The following is a 19964-nucleotide window of genomic DNA, read 5'->3' on the forward strand; positions in this document are numbered from 1 at the left end:
AAGTTGGTGTCTCCTGACCCTGACCAAACATCCTACCTGCCATCACCCCTCACCCAAAATTACAGCACTGCTCCACCCCTGGCTGCCACACGGCGGGTCTCTCCATCCTCCCTCCCTGTGCCTGCTCTGTGGCATTTCACAGAATCCTTCCCACAGCCTTTCTCCCTCACTCCCGCCTCTGTGCCCTGCTGTCCTTGAATCTTTCTCATTCACCCCCCACCCCATGTCTTCAACTGCCATCTTCTTCCAGCTGGGAACTTCCCCGACCCGACAGTCTCGAATTTTCCAGTGAGTTCTCACCCTCCTGCGTGGGTGTGTCCAGTGGGAAATGGGCTCTTCTCACCCTCTGGGAGTGGCTTGTTACCCTACGGGGCCCCCAGGGCTCTTCCTGCCAGGGCGATGGATGCAGGCAAGGGCCCACAGCATGGCCAAGAGAAGAACACTGGTTTTCTGAAAAATAAGAATACTTTACCTGCGAATAAAGGAAAAACGATGAGGACACAAAGAACCGGGGAGAGGACAGCTGAGGGACTTAAGAGAGCAACATGCTATTTTGGGCTCCCCAGGGGAGTGGGTGTGGTGACAAAGGTGCTACTGGAGTCCAGGCTGGAATGGCACACCTGTGCCCTGGGGGAGATCAGCAACAAAGTCACAGTGCAGGGGAGGAGGAGGACAACACAGTAACAAAGCGGAGAACAGTAACCAAAGGTGTGAGGAAGGAGGAGAAACTGCAGAGTCCACCCTGGGTTCCTCCTCCTGCTTCTGGGTGGAACATGGGCCACCTGGGGAGCAGCCCCAAGCCCGCTGGGCTCCATCCACTCTGTTTCCTGTGCGCCCCACCTCGGCCGCTCCTTCAACCCCAAGCCCAGGGCCTGGTCCCTGGCCTCTTTAACAAGGGGCCTCTCACGCCCCGTGTGTGGCCGTCCGTGTACTTGTTTCCTGCTGCAGAATGGCAGTGTGGCTCTCGCGTGTGCGCCCGGCTGCCCAGAAGGGACCGACGACCCTGAGGACCAGGCCGGAGGGGAAGGGAGGGCTGACTGGGGGCGCGCAGGGGTGAGGAGAGCGTCCCCGGGAAAACTACCGTGTCCTCCTCCGTCCAGCGCTTCTCCCGTGAAAGACGGGCCGGAGGGCACTGCCCAGTCCCTGACGGACACCGTGCTTGGGGTGGCTGGGGGCAGCCAGTGAAGTAGGTTCCTGGCGGGGCAGTGAGGATACAGCGGGGACACACAGGGGCGACGTCCTGCCCGCGGGACGCCTGAGACACGATTCGCGGGAAGAAGGCGCCGGCCGAGTCCCTGAAGGGGCTGCGTTCCGGTCCACGCCCCCTGTGGCTCGGCCGCCCGAGCAGCGGTGTCCTCGCCTGACGCGCGGGCGGGAGGCTGGGCGCGCGGCCTCGGGGTGAGGGCCAGGGGCGCGGTGGGTGCGCAAAGGCCTCCGCGGACGCCGCTCGCCGGGACCCGCGCCGCCGGAACAGCGGGGCCCAAGCGCACACACAGACACCCCCACCAACCCGGCAGACGCCGCGCTCCCCGGGGGACCCCTCCCGCCCCGGCCGGGGGGCGGGGCAACCGCTCGGACTCCACCAATCAACGGCCGGCGTTCGAATTCGCGTCCTGGCGTGGCCAATCGCGAGCTCCCGGCGCGGGCGGGAGGGCGGGACCGGGGCCGGGGCCCGGCGGCCGGGCGGCTCGCGCCCCCCCCAGCCGGCCAATGGGAGGGCCGGGCGCATTTGAAAACTCAGGCGGGCGGTGGGGCGGATTTGCGCCTGCGCGGGGCGCGTGGGGCTGACGGCGGTCGGGGGCGCGGGCGGCGGAGTCGGCGGCGGCGATGGGGAGCGGCGGTGGTGAGTGCGGGGCGCGGGCGGCGGGTGAACACCGAGCTGGGCGGCCCGGGCTCTTCGGCCCCGCGTGCGGGGCGTCCCGGCGGCAGCCGCCCGGCGCGCGGTTTAAATGCCCGGTGGCGCCGCGGGTGCGGGTGGGCTTGGCGTGAACGCCCCGCGCGGGGCCCGGCACCTGTCGCGGGCGGCGAGTACCGCGTCCGGCCTAGAGCGAGGGGACGAGCACAGTGTGGCGGTCACATCCAGGTACCCTGTGGGCCTCGGTCGCCCCGCGCGGCCCGTTAATTGGTGGTAGGCGACTCCTGTAAGGTTAGCCGGGCAGGGTAGGAAGGCCTGCGGAGGGGGTCCTGCGGCCGGGCGGCGGGGACGAGAGAGGAGGAAGCCAAGTGAGCGGCGCGAGGGGCTCCTGCTGAGTCGTTCTGGTGCGAGTAGGAGCGGAGATGGGCAGGGGTCCGAGGGCAGAACCGTCATCCGCGTTCGCCGCTCTTGCCCCAGTAGCCAAGTTCCATGATCACCTGCTATTCGCCGTAAGTATTTACTGGATCTTTGAATGAATGATGGTGTCTGCCGGAATTCCCGGACCACTACTCCCTTTATTTAATCTTTGTGTGGGACTAGAAATGCGGCCGGTTCCTTCTGTGGGGAAGGCACAGTGACTGTTCCGTCGTCTTCAGATACAACTTTGCACGTCAGCCCAGCTCCTTTCCTAACATCACCGAGACCATTCTGCTGTTCTTTTTCAGTGATCCACTGTCGGTGTGCCAAGTGTTTCTGTTACCCTACAAAGCGAAGAATAAGGAGGAGACCCCGAAACCTAACCATCTTGAGCCTCCCTGAAGATGTGCTCTTTCATATCCTGAAATGGCTTTCTGTCGGGGACATCCTGGCTGTCCGAGCTGTAAGTTGCCAGATGAAAGTGCGTCAGCCCTGTAGCTTGTTGACCTAACTTGTTGGTTTTCCCATCACTGTTTCGTGTTCTTAAATGTGAGAATAAAATTTTGGCTATGAAAGAGGGCAGAGGCTACAAGGATGATGTTGTTACTAGATGTTTGAGGTTGTTGCGATCAAAGCTGAAACATAGTGCGGTATGTTTTGAGTCTGTTGCGATGTCTGACAGAGAAAGTACCCTGTTGTGGCAGTGAAATTCTCACCTCTTAAGAAACAAGATAGTATATTAGGGAGAACAAAAACACATTCTCGAGGACAGATTGCATGTAATGTCGAGCCCTAAAAGGGACCCTGGGAGTTAGTTTGCAGATATTCAACTGCACCTTCGTTCAGAGTGACTTACTCAAGGGCATACAGCAAATTGGTGGGAAAACTCCAACAGGAACTTGTTTCTCTGACTCCCAGAGCCGCCTCCATTGTGGTCGTAATATCCATGGGTGCTGAGTTTTCAATGGCAATGGGAACTTTAGCCCTTGAAATACTCACCTGTGCTCAGGGCTCCCAGCTGGGGCACTTCCTGCCTCTGACCAGGATGGTATTGAGTTTATTGGTCTTTTTCTAGAGCCTCTGTTGACCTCCAGACTCCAGCCGTTTTCCCACTAGCAAGGACCTAGGTAGAGGAGCACAAGATAAAATTCTGTTCTACTTGCTCCTGTTAGAGTCCGTTTCCCCGATCATTATAGGGTATACACCCTTACAGGGGTGTCACCCCCTCTTTCTCAAGGTGGATGCTTATTTTGCCTTCTGGCACCACTGTCCCCACCTTTAGAGCCTCCGAGAAACTTGTTTCTTCCCTCTCTCAAAGCAGCTATTACTTTGATACACAGGGGGCCTTTCCCCCTGGCGTGGGTTGGGAGACAGGAGGCCCTCCATCCGTCTATGTCCCATGTTCAAGGGCTCCAGGTGTGGGGCTTCTGGGAGGTCCCTTGATAATGCACCCCCCCCCCCCGCTTCCGTTGTTCTGCAGGTGCACTCCCACCTGAAGTACCTGGTGGACAACCATGCCAGCGTGTGGGCGTGTGCCAGCTTCCAGGAGCTGTGGCCTTCTCCAAGGAACCTGAAGCTCTTTGAAAGGTATCTGCACCTGACAACAGCTCCATTTTCTCCCATCTCTGGGCCTCCCTGTTATGCCAGCCTGTGTCCCCAACGCCTGACCTGGGCGTGTTTTTCCTCTTGTGGTTGCCCTCGCCCACGTCTCACCCCCCAGGGAGTGACTGAGGGCTGTCAGCGTCACCTGTGGAGTCACATGAAGCACAGTCATTGGCCGTCCATGCCACCAGCCCAGCCGGACTCATTAGTCACTGTCATGCTTCGAAGGGTCTCACGGGCTGGGACCATTCTGCCTGACTCAAACACAGGTCACCTGCCTGTGGAAATTTTACTCAGCCCTCTTTATTTTTTTGGTCAAAAGTGTGTGATTTCACTCCTGTGAAATTTTTTTTTATTTTTTTGGTCAAAAGTGTTGCATTTCACTCCCTGGTTGATGGTGTCCTCCTGCTGGGATTGGGACGCAGAGGGGGGGTCAGAGCAGGTGTGAGCCCCTCGGCCTGGGGGCCCCAGCGTGCTGGTGACTAGACCTATCATCCACGTGTGCCGGTGGCTCCAGACAGGCCACCTGAGACCTAAGCCACATACCATACGATGCCTCTGTTTAAGGTGTGCAACTCAGTGGTTTTTCGTAGATTCACACAGTTGTGCAACCATCACCACTCCCTTGAGAACATCCTCATTACCCCACGGGCAAAGCCAGAGTGAATAGGGGTTGACGTCAGTGCTCACTCCCTATTTTCCCTGCAGTCCCCCAGCCCCTGGCAGCTCCAGATCTGCCCACTTGTACGTGGATTTGCCTGCTGTGGACATTTCATATAAGGGGAATCTTACAGCGTGTGGCCTTTTGTGGCTGAGTTCTTTTGTTTGGCACGTCTTTAAGGTTCATCCATGTTGTCATGTGTCATTGGATGAGTGGTATTTGCGTTGCCTGAAAAATCCTCAATTAAGAAACAAGAGTTCTAGCTTCAGGTGGTGTGGCGGGACAGAACCTTCATGGGACAACACAGGTGACACTGTGTGTTTTTAATGGTCTAGGGCTGCTGAAAAGGGAAATTTTGAAGCTGCCGTGAAGCTGGGTATAGCCTACCTCTACAATGAAGGCCGTAAGTCCTCACGGGGCTGGGGCTGGCCTCGCCCTGCTCGGTGCTGACCTGGTAGAACAGGCATGAGCCCTTCTCCATGGGAGCCGTTCAGCCCTTATTCTTGCCGGGTCCAGCCGTGGGCCTCTCCCCTCAGCAGTGTGTACCCACAGGGGCCCTGCTATGGGACCCACTGGTGATCTTTGGGTCCGTACGCTTTAATTATTTTAACAAACCTTGTTTTGACGAATGCTTTAATTCCATCAGCAGAGACTCAGAATGGGGGGGCTACTCAGACAAACAGGGCTCCTCCACCAGCAGCGCCCCACTCCATCCAATGAATGCCACAGCCCATGTAGGTGCTGGCCCCTCTCCATCCTTGGCCACAGTTCCTCCCTGGAACTCTGGGGCAGCAATCAAAGGGTGCCTAATTCTATGGGGTGTTAATAACACAGTAGCCACGGCTCCAGTGGGAGGCAGGTACAAGTAGGTCAAAGCTGGCCTGTGCCTGAACGCCTTCACCCGCCAAGGAACAGGTGCTCCTTGAGAGAACCCATGTGGCCTTCTCCTCTCCAGTGCCTGCCCCTTTGCTTAGCACACAGAACCAACCTGCAGGGTGTCCAGTCCCAGCCCCCAAAATGCATAAAGACTGGGGATAGCTGCTATGCTTCTGCTTCTGAAAGATCTGGCATCTTGCTGGGAAAGCCCCTGCTCATAGCTGGTTGGGATTGTTGAGACCCATAGAGACGGTGGGTGGTCCTGCACCTCGTGCGGTCCCCCTTCAGACAGCGGTTCCCAGACAGGATTCACGTACCATCCAACTCACCCATCCAAAGTGCACAAGCCAGCAGTTCGTAGTATCTTCACAGAGTGGTGTAGCCATTACCACCGGTCCAGGTTTGGAACATTAGCCCAAAAGGAAACAGTACCCACTAGCAAGGGTTCGGGCTGTAGCTCCCAGCAGGAGGGAGGGCGTGTGTGCTACCTCCACGGGGACACCTTCCCAGACCTTCAGAACCTAGGCTACTGGCAGGGACACATGATTCACAAGGTAGGGAAGAAAGGGAGGAGCCCCCGTCTTGGAGGGTTCTGCTCTCTTTAAATACCAGCAATGTTGCGCTGCGGCAGGCGTAAGATTGTAGCCTTTGAAGAAAGCCCATGGAGAACTCTGTGCACCTATCTTTCGGAGACATCCCGAGTAACATTCTGTCCGTGTCCGCAGTGTCTGTGTCTGATGAAGCACGTGCGGAAGTGAACGGCCTGAAGGCTTCTCACTTCTTCAGTCTCGCTGAGCGACTGAATGTGGGTGCCACGCCCTTCATCTGGCTCTTCATCCGCCCTCCGTGGTCGGTGTCTGGAAGCTGCTGCAAAGCTGTGGTTCATGAGAGCCTCAGGGCCGAGTGCCAGCTGCAGGGAGCGGGTCCTGGCGAGGGACACACGTGGGGCCGGCGTGCTGGACGGTCTGAGCCCCATAGGGTGAGTAGAGACCCTGGACCATGTAAGGCCAGGTGCCTGATGACAGTGGAGGTGCAGAAAATCGAGAATGTTGGCGTGGGGGCATCTGGAGATGAGCCAGCAGGAGAGGAGGCCTCACAGCTGGGGCTCCCAGGGAGTCCCATGGGGGGCTGGGCTGCAAATGCGTTGACAGCTGGAAACACAGGACCCAGGCTCCTCGAAGCCTGGAATCAGGGGGGTGGCCCTTGGGGTGGGATGTGGGCCAGGCAGGGGCCACGAGAACAGGTGGACAAGGAAGGATGTGCCCCCCTGGAAGTTCTCTTTCCACTCATGATCACACTTTGTCCTTCTCTTGTTCAGACTCACAGAGCATCCATACTGCACTGCTTGGGGAGAGTGCTCAGTCTCTTCGAGGTGAGTTGTCTGTCCCGCCCGGACCCTGTGCTAGGTGGTGTGGCCCTGGCCCCCCTGAGCCAGCAGACGTGGTATGCAGGGGCTTCGTGTTTCTGTGCTGCTTGCCTTCCTGGCAGCTACAAACACCAGGGACCAGGAAGTAAGCGGGAAGCAGCAGGAGGGGCCGTGTGGGGTATAAGGCCCAGGCAAGGCCCACCTGTGAGAAGCAGTTTGTAGCCCCCAGAGCATCCGAGTGCTCGCCGGGCCATGGTCTGGTTTCATGACCTGGCTCCAGACAGCCTCTCCCGCTCTTCCCACAGACCTCCCTATGCTGAAGAAGCTTTGCCAAGCTCATGATTAAGGAGCCCACCCTGCAGCAAACTCAGGGAAGGTGTGGCTTCTGATGACAGGTGCAGCTGCAGGGAGGGACACAGCTCACGTGAGCGAGGCCAGGGAGGAGCCTTGAGAAAACCTCCACGTCACCATCTGGGAGGGCCAGTGTGGAGGGCTGACCCTCCGGCGAGCAGCCCAGAGCCCAGCTAGGGGCCATGGGCCAAGCAAAACACAAACCTCCTCTGGGAGGAAGGGGGCCTGTGAGGGCAGAGCTCAGAAGCTCGCCCTCCAGCGGTTGTCAAAGCACGTATCTTAACAGAAGTGGTTTCACTCCTAGTTTACTAAACTCATTTTATTAAAAGAGAGATCCCTGAATATGCTTACTGAGAGGTCTGTGGAGAGACCATGGTGGCCCGTAGAGGCCGGCGCTCTGCGGGGAACATGGCGGAGGAGGCCACGGGTGGGGGTTGGCGCTCCGCTGCGGGGAGCGCGGTCAAGGAGGCCTCTGTGCCGGGATTTGTTGCAGGATGAAGAGCAGAAGCAGCAAGCCCAGGACCTGTTTGAAGAGTCTGCTCATCAGGGTTGTCTGGCCAGCTCATACCTCCTCTGGGAACGTGACAGGAGGACGGACGTGAGTGGCCCGGGGGCTGGGGAGAGGAGGATTTGTGTCGGCCAAAGGTGCGGTCTCCAAATGGGCCCTCAGGCAAGGTTCTGTCCGCACTGGGGGTCCTTGGGCAGCTCCCCGAGCACCAGGAGCCGCCGGCCAGCAGCTGCTCCCATAGCTGCCCCAGCAACCACCGCCATTTGGGGGATAAGGGGCTGGGAAGGAGACCAAGCTGTGGACCCTCTAGGGGTGTTGGGAGGAACATTTAGGAATTGAAGGGTTGGTTCTGAGTTTCTCCAGAGACACAACTGTATAAATAGCACGGTGACACTCTCCCATTGACAGATGTCAGATCCTGGGCGATGCCTCCACAGCTTCCGGAAACTCAGGGACTTCGCGGCCAAAGGCTGCTGGGAAGCACAGGTGAGGCAGGAGCCGGCCTTTCTCCTTCCCGCTCCTCTCGTGGGCAGTAAGACTGGCCCAGGGCTGACGCCAGGGCTGACAGGAGTGTAGCTGGGGGTGTGCCCTTCACCTCTACGCTTCACCCCGGCGCCTCCAAGCCCCTGCCCCGCCAGCCCTCCAGCCTCTCTGTTCTCGGGTGCGGCCGTGCTAGGTCTGCTGTTAGTGCTTATGTCGCTCCCTGAGGTTGCCTGGTAGCTCGGAGCAGATGGGGGTGTGCAACGCTGCCCTGTTCCCATCATTTCACCCACTCACCGGGTCGCCCAGGGTTAGAACCAGGACATGAGGGATTTGCAGATGGCGTTCTCCAGATGCTCTCCCATTGCAGCTGTAAAGAACCGTTGTTTAGGACAAATCAAAGACAGTCCCCCTTTGCCGAGCAGGTAGAAACACTCTTGTCGCCCCACCAGGGGGGTGTTTTAGAGTCCTCTGCCCTAAAATTGAGGGAAGAAATCACAGAGCTGTAGGCGGCCCAGCCTGACGTGTCCCAGAACATGGCGACGTTTATGTCCCAGGCAGTCAGCAGATTTGCAGCAGCGAGAATAGCGGACAGCGCGGTTCTCTCAGAAGCTCTAACTGATTGTAAGAATAGCAACGTTCCAATAAACATTCACAGGGTCCTCGTGTGCTCCCGGAAGAGGGGAAATAGAAAAAACTGGTCAAAGCCCAGGGCAGCGTCCCCCCTCAGCGCTAGTTAACGGGGCACACAGCTAAACAAGATCATGTGTACGTATGTCTTTTTTCTGTACATGTTGAGTGGATCGCTAATAACTTCTGAGAGTACACATTTTTCATGAGAGCAGTTTTTGCTGGCAGAGATGTGACAAAACATTCACTTAGCTGGTATGAAAATCTGTGCAGCCCTTTCAGAAAATACTTAGGCACAGTCGCCCCTGCGGGTTGACCACGTATGCAGACAGGTACCAGTCCCGAAATGGCTACACCGAGATGTTCCAGTAATAAAACAAATCTAACTCTGGAGGGAAGAACAGGTAAAACACGCTTACAGGTGTTTCATATCTTAAGGAACCATGTTATTGTTAGGTGAGCTGAGAGAAGGTAAAATGTATCTGTGCTATGATCAGGAATGCATAGAAACATCTAGAAGGAAATATCTAGAAATGGTTGCTAGTTACCATCAGAGGGTCTAGAGGTGCCAGGGGGCCCATGCCAAGTGGCAGACACGGCTCTGTCAACCCACACACCCGGCTACCTAGGCAGGTGCTGTTGGGCCCTCATGGAAAGGGAAACTGAGGCACACAGCACTTCCCCCAGTTTGCCTGTGGTGTTCACATAGACCTAGGTTTTAAAGCCAGGTTATCTGAACCTCCAGCCAGTTTTGGCCCCTTTGCTTCGCTGACTCCATAATGCACATTTTGACCCTCTTGAAGTTCGTTACCGCATGACCCAGTGTTTATTTCAGAATGAGTAGTTAGAACCTGAGCCGTGCTGTTTCCAGAAGGCGGAGAAGGTGTACGCACCCGCTGTGTGCCCACACATCTTCTCCCCTGGCAGCCTGCGGCTTCGCGCTCACGTGTGTGTCTGTCCCACAGCTGTCTTTAGCCAAAGCCTGTGCGCATGGAAGCCAGCTCGGACTCGGTGCGACAGCCTCAGCCGGGGTGGTGCGCCCCCTCTTTCAGACCTCCCGCGCCATCAGCAAGCAGCAGGTCTTCTCTGTGCAGAAGGGCCTCAGCGACACGATGAGGTGAGGACCGTGACAGCAAGAATCTGCACAGGACAGTGGGCGGAGGCAGAGCGGCAGCCGGGCTCCGGGCTCGGGAAGGGGGCTGTCGGGCCCGTTCCACCCAAGCCACCGCCACAGGGCGCCAGGGCTAGCAGCCCCGCTGGAACCCCCCTTCGTGCGCGTGTTTTCCAAAACTGGGGATGCCCCCGTTCTCCAGGGCTTTGAAGAGAAGATATCCCCCATGAGTGTCCGTGCTCATTTTCCTTTTTAACCCTCAGAACGTGTTACACCATTTAAGCATCTTTCTAAAATGATGGGATTTGTATTGCCAGTTTCAGTAGCCAAAACACCACCTCTTCTTGACGCCTCCTCTTGTGAGCTTCGGTGTGGCAAACGAGGGTCCGCAGCCATCGCGCCTGCCCAGAGCGGGGAGCAGAGCCCTCTGGGGTGGCCTCCCGCCCCGCATTCCCTGCCCCTAGGGTTTTCACTCGGTCACAGGACATGTTAGAAATTAATGTAGAAAACATAAATGATTCTTTAAGCTTCCACGAGATTTCAAATATGCTTCGGAAGGGCACCTGGGTGGCTCAGTCAGCTGAGTGTCCGACTCTTGATTTCGGCTCAGGTCATGATCTCAGGGCACTGAGCTCGAGTTCCGTGTTGGGCTCTGGGCTGGGCATGGAGGTTGCTTAAGATTCTCTCTCTCTCCCTCTCCCTCAGTCCTTCCCCACTTTCTCTCTAAAAAATTAATTAAAAACATGCTTTGGGTTTTGAAGGGGCAGGAATGTGCTCAGTAGACATCTGAGGAATCATGGCTTCCCTGGAGAGGCTTGATCTCGCACCTGGTGCAGGGACGCACTGTCCTCTGCTCCCACATCCCATGTCAGCAAGCTGGTGTGCTATGGAACCCTGGGCCAGTGCCGCCAGCTGCAGCCCCTTCTCTCCCCACTGTTCCTCCTCCTCTGAGAAGGTGTATCCTGAAAGCACCTTGTGCCCCTCTTGGGCGACCCTTTTTGGGGGACTGTCGCTGTTGTTTGGGGGGACACTTTCTCCTTTTCAAAAACAGAATTTTGTTGAAATATTAACATCGTGACAGCCTTTGAGTTGAGCTGCTTTTCCTTTACCTCTATATGAAGCAAAACAGATGCCTTTTTTTTTAAACTGAGGTATATTTGATATGTGACATTGTGTTGGCTTAGGATTTAGCCGTTTTAAAGTATACAATTCTGTTGGTTTGTTTTTTGTTTTAAAGATTTTATTTATTAGAGCGTGTGTGTGCATGCGAGCAAAGTGAGGGGCAGAGGCAGAGGAAGAAGCAGGTTCCCTGTGGAGCAGGGAACCCACAGGACTCGATCCCAGAACCCTGGGATCATGACCTGAGCCGAAATCAAGAGTCAGACGCGTAACCAACTGATCCCCCGCAAGCGCCCGGTTGGTTGATTTTTAGAAGTCCCATCGTTAGGGTCGCTAAGTCTGGGTGGGGGAGCATCCTCTTCTGTTCCCAGTGTTGGATGGTTTAAAACCTCCAACACCTGGGTGGCTCAGTTGGTTGGGCGGCTGCCTTCGGCTCAGGTCATGATCCTGGACTCCCAGGATCGAGTCCCGCATCGGGCTCCCTGTTCGGCGGGGAGTCTGCTTCTCCCTCTGACCCTCTTCCCTCTCGTGCTCTCTTGTCTCTCATTCTCTCTTAATCAAATAAATAAATAAAATCTTTAAAAAAATATTAAAATAAAACCTCCAACACCTGGCGGCACTCACGCAGTCTTCCAGCTCTGGGAGGAAGCACAGGCTGTCTGTCTCACCCCCATTCCCATCTCCCTCCTTCCCTTCACCTGTGACAGATGCTTCCACCCGGTACCTGGAACACCTGCCCAGACCCCAGCAGCTTTGTTTCTTCTCCCTCTTGCTTCTGGTCTCTCCTCTCCTTTGTTCAGAGAGCTGTTGACCATACTCGGGCACCCTTGCTGTGGCACCCAGCACTCCCGTGTGAGGTCTGTGTCCCTGGTCCCAGGTTGAGCCCCCTCGAGGAGGGACCGCATGTCTGTCAGCCCCGCCAGGGCTGCTGGGTGCTGAGAAGTCCGGTGCTGGGCTCAGGGCACCCTCCTTTAGCTCCATTCTGGCTCTCTGCCCCATTGCAGAGGGTCGAGATAAATGACCCCATGGATGGAGCCGCTCCACGAGGAGGATATAGGTTTGCGGGAGGGCCACAGGTCTTGCCAGCTTCGTGTGACTGTTCGCCTGTCCTGGGCCCTGTGATCTATCCTCAGCCCTCCAGGGTGGCCCCACCTTGCCCCTTACCTGTGTCTGCGCTCATCCAGTACCTGGCTGTCTGTGTGGGAGAAGGCAGGGGACACAGGTGTGTGAGCCCAGCTTCCTCCTAGGAACCCAGCAGCCTTGGGGCCTTCCCAGCCCCCTTGGACCTGGCACCTCCGGCTGGGACAAGTTCCTGGGTAAATCGACGATGCTGCAGATAACCAGCTCACTCCCTGCGGATGGACGGGCCAGGCGGGAATGGGACGCTCACCCTCATTTTCAGGGGTGGTGCTCTTCCTGCAGGTACATCTTGATTGACTGGCTGGTAGAAGTCGCCACTATGAAGGACTTCACGAGCCTGTGCCTTCACCTGACCGTGGAGTGCGTGGACCGGTACCTGCGGAGGAGGCTGGTGCCCCGGTACAGGCTTCAGCTGCTGGGCATTGCCTGCATGGTCATCTGCACCCGGTAAGCTCCCCCCCCACCCCGGGCAGGATCTGCGAGATGACCCTCAGCATGCTGGGCCTGCCCAGCCTCCCGGCCTGGCTTGTCAATGAAAGGAGCCTTCAGTGTCCCACCTCATCAGATGTGGGTCTGAACTTCAGGGAGAGCGCAAGCAGAGTAGTTCTCCTCAGATGGGGGACTGACCCTTGGTGCGTGGGTGGCCGCTCATCCCGGCCTGCGGGGACCCCAGAACATGGCCTTGCTCAGGCGGGTTCAGGCTGGGCCCCTCCTCCCCTGGCCCCTGAGGGTGATGTGGCGACCTGCCCCCCCGCCGCATCCTCCTTCCGAGGTCACGGAAAGACCCCTTCTCAGCGGTCGAGCTCTCTAGCCTGTGTCATTAGAGACCTGCAGTTAGAGGGTCTCATGCCCCCAACCAGCTCCCAGAACACCCCAGTCCCACTGCAAACACCGGGTACCTCCTCGTACAGCTGCCTGCACTCTTGGCAACTCTGACTTTTCGTGCAGAACCAGCTTACGTTTTACCTAAATCTACTGTCTTTTATCAATACTTGTCTGTCCCAGTTTTGCCTTGGAAACATCTTGAGTGTTCTTGTCTTCCTAAGGCAGACATGCCCGTGTGGTCTGCCCTTCCCCCTGCAGACTTGCCATCCTTGTCCGAGAGCCTTGGGGCGTGAGGGACAGGCTCGCCATGCACAGCAGGGTGCACTCAGACACTCGGACTTCCTTTGTGTGTAGCCCTGAGGCAGGGGGTCCAGGCTTACGTTGTTGGGGTGGTTTTTCTATGTCATGAGGTCACAAAAAGCCCTAGCTCCTGTCTTACTCTCTGCCACCCCTGGTGACCCCTGAGGCAACCGTGTCCAATGCTGTGAGCTCGGTCATGTGGTTGTGCTGGGAACTGGTATGTGTGGTCTGTAGGGGACCAGCGTGGGCTTGGGGCTGCAGGCAAGGCGGCCACCTGCCGCCCAGCCCCTCAGGCATGCTCATGGGACCCTGCATTCAGACCTTCTCAGTAGAGGTGGCAGAACAGACGGGCCCCACTTCCTCATGCCCGAGCAGCGTAACTACACCCTTGTAATCAGAAACCAAATTACTGGACCACCAACTGGCTAGCAGTGAGATGCTTTATAAAGATCCTAGAGGCAGAGATGCCCCACCTCTGCTCAGAGCAGTGCCTGCCATGGCCCTCTGCCCGGGAGCTCCAACACCCGGCCCCACTGGGCCCACTCCCGCCTCATGCCCTCTGCACCTGTACTCCCCACATCTCCCATCTTCTCTCTCGGTCAAGCCCATAGCAAACGGGGCAGCTACAGCGTCCCCAGGACAGAGCAGCCACGGCTTGGTTCTGCTCCCTTGCCAGCAGGCTACTGAACCAGCGTGTTCCCTGCTAGTTGGGGCCACCGGAGATTCGAGAACAGATGGCCAGACCCGTGCTGAGCACCTACCTTCAAACAACCTCCAGCCCTCCTTCTGCTGGCTCACCCACCTCCCAGATTTAAGCTCTTGTTTACATGTGCTCTGTAGAAGCTGGTTTAATCCTCAGGTCATTAAGAGAATCAACCAGTCACGTCGATTGTGGGTGCCTTTTGCAGACACCTCTGCGTGCCTGGAGCTGGCCACTCCCACGGCCAGCACCAGTCCCACTTCCTTTGCAGACCCTTCAGACAGGGTCACCCGAGTTCATCTGTTCCTCTCGGGGGCTGCAGGCAGCTCAGTCCACTCTTTGACCTCCCCCCCCCGCCCCATCAATGGGGCTGAAGCAATCGCTGCCTCCAGGGAGAGCAGACTCCTTGCTCAGGCCCATTTGACATTCTAGGTTCATCAGCAAAGAGATCCTGACAATCCGCGAGGCTGTGTGGCTCACAGACAACACATACAAGTATGAGGACCTGGTGCGGATGATGGGAGAGATCATCTCTGCCCTGGAAGGGAAGATTCGGGTAAGTGGCTATTTGCTGTTTACTTTCACATCAGAGCTGAAGCCATGGGAGGGGACAGGAGGAATCGGGCTCCTGCATGGTGGTGAGCTTTCCTGCTCTGGAAAGTCTTCCTGGACCCAGAGGGCACGAGGCTGGAGCTGCAGCTGGTCACTGCAACACCCTGGTGCCGGTGTGAACATGGGCAGGGCCAGCCTCCCCGCTGAGTGGGTGGGTGAGCCCTCTGCATGCCAGGACCCCACGTCACCTCCCTGCCCCATGTAGGTCCCCACTGTGGTTGATTACAAGGACGTCCTCCTGACGCTGGTCCCTGTGGCGCCGAGAACCCAGCACCTGTGCAGCTTCCTGTGCGAGCTCTCCCTGCTGCACACCAGCCTGGCGGCCTATGCTCCAGCCCGTCTGGCCGCAGCCGCCCTACTGCTCGCAAGGCTGACGCACGGGCAGGGTAAGGAGCCCGCCCTTCCGCCGGCTGCTCAGCAGGGCGAGCCGGGGACTGGGGACTCCCCAAGTCAGGACACAGGAGACAACTCTCAGATGCGAGGAGGGGTGGGGGAGAAAAAAGAGCATGTGCGTCTCCGCTCAAGGAGACACCAGGACAGACTAAAGCCGTTCTGTGGGGGCGAAGTTAAGAGATGGTTGTAGCGTTAAGTATCTCCCGCACCTTGACAGCGAGCATGGGGCGTTTGTCACCCCGAGCTCTAGGAAACTGCACAGCAGAACCATGGGGGCCGTGGGACGCGGGGGGGGTGTCAGCACCGCCCCAGCACCCCTGCATTCCTCCCCAGCACAGCCCTGGACCACGCGGTTGTGGGACCTGACTGGGTTCTCCTGTGAAGACCTCATACCCTGTGTCCTGAGCCTTCATCAGAAGTGGTGAGTCTGTAGAAGGAAGTGAGCCCCCACCCAGCTGCCACAGAGGCTGCGTCCTTGTGTCCCACGGGGAGCTCGCTGTCAACCTTCACACAGACCTGCCCCGCAGGGCACGGCGTTCTCAGAGTCGACCTGGAAAAACGCCAGGTCACGTTGCCTGTTTGGCACAGTTTTGACATTTGATGCGCATACAGCAGCTCCTCCCAACCCAGAGCTCACCCTGCAGGCGGCGGATGGTAATAGAAACATTGAAGCTGGCTGCCTGAGCAGTGGCCAGTGTGGCTTGGGACCACCTGTTCCCTCGCTCTGGAGTTGGCCAGCTGCGATTGCTTCCTGCCGTGGCCCTGCTCCTCGTCCGCTCACTCCGGTGCCCGCTCCCGACATGTGCCCGTGCCAAAGCCCAGCCGCTGCCCCCTCGGCCGGGCCACGCTCTGCGCTCTCTTGCCCTGCGTGCGGGTCTGGGGGACTCTGGCCTTCTGCCTGTCCTCGGGCACTTCCGGGACTCAGAACACATCGGAACCTCAGCCTCTGACTTGAGCCCCAGAGCCCCCTGGGCTGGGGTGCCGATGCCACCCGCCCTGGAGCCCTGCATGTGACCCCACTGTCCCTGTTTGCAGCTTCCACGATGACGCCCCCAAGGACTACCGGCAAGTGTCTCTGACTGCCGTGAAGCAGCGGTTTGAGGACAAGCGCTACGAAGAGATCAGCCAGGAAGAGGTGCCCGTGCCCCCGCCGCCCACCCCGGCCGCCGGCCCCTCCCGGCCCCGTCCCTCCCCCTGACCAGGTCTCCTCTCAGGTACTGAGCTACGGCCAGTTGTGCACAGCTCTGGGAGTGAAGCAGAACAGCCCGGAGCCCACGTCGTTCCTCAGCACAGGGGACATCCACGCCTTCCTCACCTCTCCTTCAGGAAGGCGGACCAAGCGGTGAGTGAGTCCCGTGTCTGAAACCGTGCGTGCTGGGCCTGGTTCGCTGGGGACCCCCACGGCTGTCTGAAGGGCTCTGTTACCCGCTTTTACACAGGGGGCTTCTAAGACGTAGCAGGGAGAAGCAGCAGGTCCCACGAAAACTGAAGCTGGGGTTGGATCTAGGCCTTGGTTCCTGGGCCCAATCTCCACTGTCGGCCACCCTGTTCTCTGTCTCCAGTGCAGCTGTCTCTCTTGCTTTAACCTGGCCCCTTGGGGCAAAGGTGGTCTCAAGCACAGGCTGAGCCCAGCACAAGCACCTGCGGGCCACCCTGTTCCACTGTGTTGCTGTCACTCCCGCCCCTGTCCCTCCGCACTTCCCGGGCTATCCCGTCTCCCCCTCGTCTCCCGAGTCTATCCCACACATGTCCCCCGTCTCAGTGTCCTGGCTCGACCACCTGGAATAACTTACCCTTCCCACCTTACCCACCCGCCAAGTCCAGATGCGCAGCCCCTCACTGTGCCACCGGCCCTGCCTCTAGGAGCTTTGCTGCGAGCTTCCTGAGGGCAGGCAGCTGGGTAGCTGTATCGTCCCCGCACCCAGCACAGCAGGCCAGGGCGGGCAAGTGCAGAGGGGACCAGGCTGGGTAGGAGGACCAGCCACGACCGGGCTCCTGGCCCTCCCACCCTGCAGGAAGCGGGAGAACAGCCTCCAGGAGGACAGGGGCAGCTTCGTCACCACGCCCACCGCGGAGCTGTCCAGCCAGGAGGAGATGCTGCTGGGCAGCTTTCTGGACTGGAGCCTGGACTACTGCTCTGGCTACGAGGGTGACCAGGAAAGCGAGGGTGAGAAGGACGGTGACGGTGAGTGCCACGGCCCGGAGGCCACCCAGATGCCCCCTCGGGGGCGGGGGGGGCGTCCACACCCAGGCAGGCGTGAGACAGCAGAGCCCCTAGAACACCAGAGTGGGGTCGGGAGCCAGGGTGGGCATTCTCCCAGCCCCCGGCAGGGAGAAAAGACCTGTGTCCGGCCCCAGCCAGGACTGTGGGAGGGCTTCACCAGGGCAGGGAAGCAGAAGAGACCTTGTCTGCAATTCACAAGGAGTTCTTTCTCGAACATTGTGTGAGATGTGCCACCCACTGCCCTTTTGGGCTCTGTTCCTTGTGCACCCCTCCAGAGCTGCCTGTCGGAGGCTCTGCCCCTGTGTTCTCGAGCAGCTAAACACAAAGGAAGCCCAGTTGAAGCAGTTTCTGTCAACTTTCCAATTGCTTGCTTTGTGTCCACTTGGGGATTAAATGAATTATTGGTAACTAGTTTGTAGTCACTCCCCCAAATCACATTGAGTGCCACCCTCAATTTCTTACCCAAAGGAGAGCAGTACAGGGGACAGTCCAGTGAGAGCCACGCCTGTCCTGGCGAAGAGCTGGACCCTGGGCCACTGGGGGTCCTGACTGGGCAGCGGGGCACCCTGTTGCTCGGGCAGTGGCCGCATCTCTCTCCTCATGTCTCCCACAGTGACGGCCCCCAGCGGCATCCTCGATGTCACCGTGGTCTATCTGAGCCCCGAACAGCACTGCTGCCAGGAATCGAGTGATGAGGAGGCCTGCCCGGAGGACAGGGGACGCCAGGACCCGCGCACCTGGGTACCAGGCCCCCAGACGCCTCCAACGCCAGGGCCTGAGCCTCGGCTCTGCAGCACAAGGGAGCCAGGCAGGGACAATGTGACCTCAGGGTACTCCTCCATCAGCAGCACAAGTCCCACAAACTCAGTGGACGGCATCTCAGGGGGCCCCCCCCAATCTACCTCAGTGCTGTCCCCAGGCAGCGACTCAAACACACAGCCTTGCCACCACCATGCCAAGAAGTCGTGTTTACAGTGTCGCTCTCCAAGCCCTCCGGAGAGCAGCGTGCCCCAGGTGAAGAGGAAAAACCTATCGACCCACAGCAAGGAGGAAGGGGAGGAGGAGGAGAGGGACCTGAGCCAGGCTTGCTGAGGCTGCGAGTGTGCCCGTGCTTGCCGCAGGGAACATTGCCTAAGGGAGGGCTGCCGCACTAGGGAGCCGTGGGGGCACTGGAGATGGACGCCATGTGGACCCCAGTGGCTCTCTCACAGGGAACGGAGAGAACACGGGACGCTAAGTTTCTTTCTCCAGGGTAGTCCCATGCGAGCCGTCAGAATGTCTGAATCAGAACAAAAACTCAGATTCTTCCCTTTGGGAAGCTTAGCCTCAAAGCAGTTATGCCACACCCTGTGAAGCCCGTTTCTCTGTCCCCTCTTGTGTCTGTCCTCTCTCTGGGGAGCTTGAGCCCACGTCCTGATCTCCCCAGCCCCACTGAGCCCCATCCCAGGAGCCGACAGCTTTCACAGTTGAGAACGCGTGTGGCCAGGTGGCCTGGCCCAGCTCCCCTCCCAGCATCTCTCTGGTTTTGGGTTCCTGGGGGGGCTGACAGCTCTGAGCGCCCCACCGTCCTCATATCTCCGCACCCGCACCTGCCCCCCCCCCCTGCCGCTCCCGTCCTCACTGGGTGGCAGGTCCCCTGCTGAGGGAGCCATGCCCCTGCACACTGCTGTGGACTGCATGGGAACGCCAGGTGGGGGGCCCTAATTGCTTTCTTGGCCCTCAGCTCCCTGCCCACCACACTCTCTGCTCCCTCAGAAATCTGTCCCTTCCTCCAGAGTGATTGGTCTTTGTCCCCAGCAGGTGGTGTCCACATGAACACCTCTCTTTGCACTGAATTTCTAGGCCATTTCTTTTCCTCTCTATTTCCATCCTTTGTTCTTCTAAGATGGAAATAAAAAAAAATTAAAGATAGAAGGCATTAAATTTAAAAAAGAGAGAGATTCTTAACTTTATTTATGCTCAACTAAAGGAAAAAGGAACATCTGATTCAGATCCCTCAATGCTATCCTGACACTCTTCCCAGAGAGTTTAGATGGAAAAAAATTGTCATTTGTAACATCTGAGGTGACCACAGTGCAGAAGAGTGAGACTCAGAGGACCTGTCCCCACCTGTTGGGTGAGGGTGGATCTGCTGTGGGTTCCAGAGGCTTCCCCACACCTGCCACCTCCTGGGTACAGCAGCCAAAACACTGGCGGGATCTGCTCTAGACTGACCCCAAACACCCCCCGGTTGGGTGGACCACTGAGACACATGCCCTGAACAGATAGCTTCTGCTGCTTCTCGGAACGTCAGAAAGAACCACTGGGCCAGGAGCCATCCCCCAAATGCTCTTGAACCCGAGCTCGGTGGAAGGAAGAGATACTCCGCGGTAGCTCTTCTGGGTGCTTGTGTGTGTGCGAGCGTGGGTATGGGTGTGTGTGGGTGTTGCTGTGGGAGCTGTGTTCCTGCAACTCTAAGAGAATTCTGACCACCCCAGTGGGGCACGGTTGAGATTGCAGATGTTTCCTGTCAACTGTGCCCCTGGGCATGTGTGAGCCTCAGTATCCTCATCTGTAAGATGGGGCCATAGTACCTACCTCATAGGGGTATTGTGGGGATTAAATGTGATGAGGGTAGTGGCAGCTGAGTGATGTGCATATCTGAACTGCCCACCTCCTTGTCTGTGGCCCATTGTCAAAAGCTCAACTCTGGATGGACCCGGCTCTCTGCCTTCTCCCCGCCTGCAGCTGTAGGAGACCACTCCAGTGGGGACCTAATGCCACCTGCCTGCGCTGATCGGAGCCTCTCCCTCCC

The 19964-nt window shown here is 58.1% G+C and overlaps 1 protein-coding gene across 2 annotated transcripts; it reads left to right on the top strand.

The window, feature by feature from the left end:
- Positions 1-1804: 1804 nt before the first annotated feature.
- Positions 1805-19076, top strand: CCNF (cyclin F). 2 transcript variants are annotated; one of them, XM_027612372.2, is made up of 17 exons: positions 1805-1843; positions 2581-2735; positions 3753-3859; positions 4871-4938; positions 6137-6390; positions 6730-6783; positions 7622-7726; positions 8045-8122; positions 9712-9863; positions 12399-12563; positions 14374-14497; positions 14759-14939; positions 15280-15367; positions 15982-16081; positions 16161-16288; positions 16962-17131; positions 17784-19076. In XM_027612372.2, exons 1-17 carry the CDS (start codon positions 1828-1830, stop codon positions 18260-18262), a joined length of 2424 nt encoding a protein of 807 aa, XP_027468173.1. In that variant the 5' UTR covers positions 1805-1827; the 3' UTR covers positions 18263-19076. The 2 variants fall into 2 exon arrangements, with proteins under 2 accessions (XP_027468173.1, XP_027468174.1); XM_027612373.2 differs by lacking the exon at positions 8045-8122.
- Positions 19077-19964: the final 888 nt, after the last annotated feature.

This window comes from Zalophus californianus, chromosome 10, assembly GCF_009762305.2.
Source record: "Zalophus californianus isolate mZalCal1 chromosome 10, mZalCal1.pri.v2, whole genome shotgun sequence".
In the NCBI taxonomy this organism is placed as follows: Eukaryota; Metazoa; Chordata; class Mammalia; order Carnivora; family Otariidae; genus Zalophus; species Zalophus californianus.

What these genes read in the sequence shown, in the direction of transcription:
- CCNF (XM_027612372.2), top strand. An exon ending in AACCTGAAGCTCTTTGAAAG is followed by an intron (nt 3,860 to 4,870) that starts GTATCTGCACCT and finishes TTAATGGTCTAG; the next exon opens with GGCTGCTGAAAAGGGAAATT. An exon ending in GGGTGAGAAGGACGGTGACG is followed by an intron (nt 17,132 to 17,783) that starts GTGAGTGCCACG and finishes TGTCTCCCACAG; the next exon opens with TGACGGCCCCCAGCGGCATC.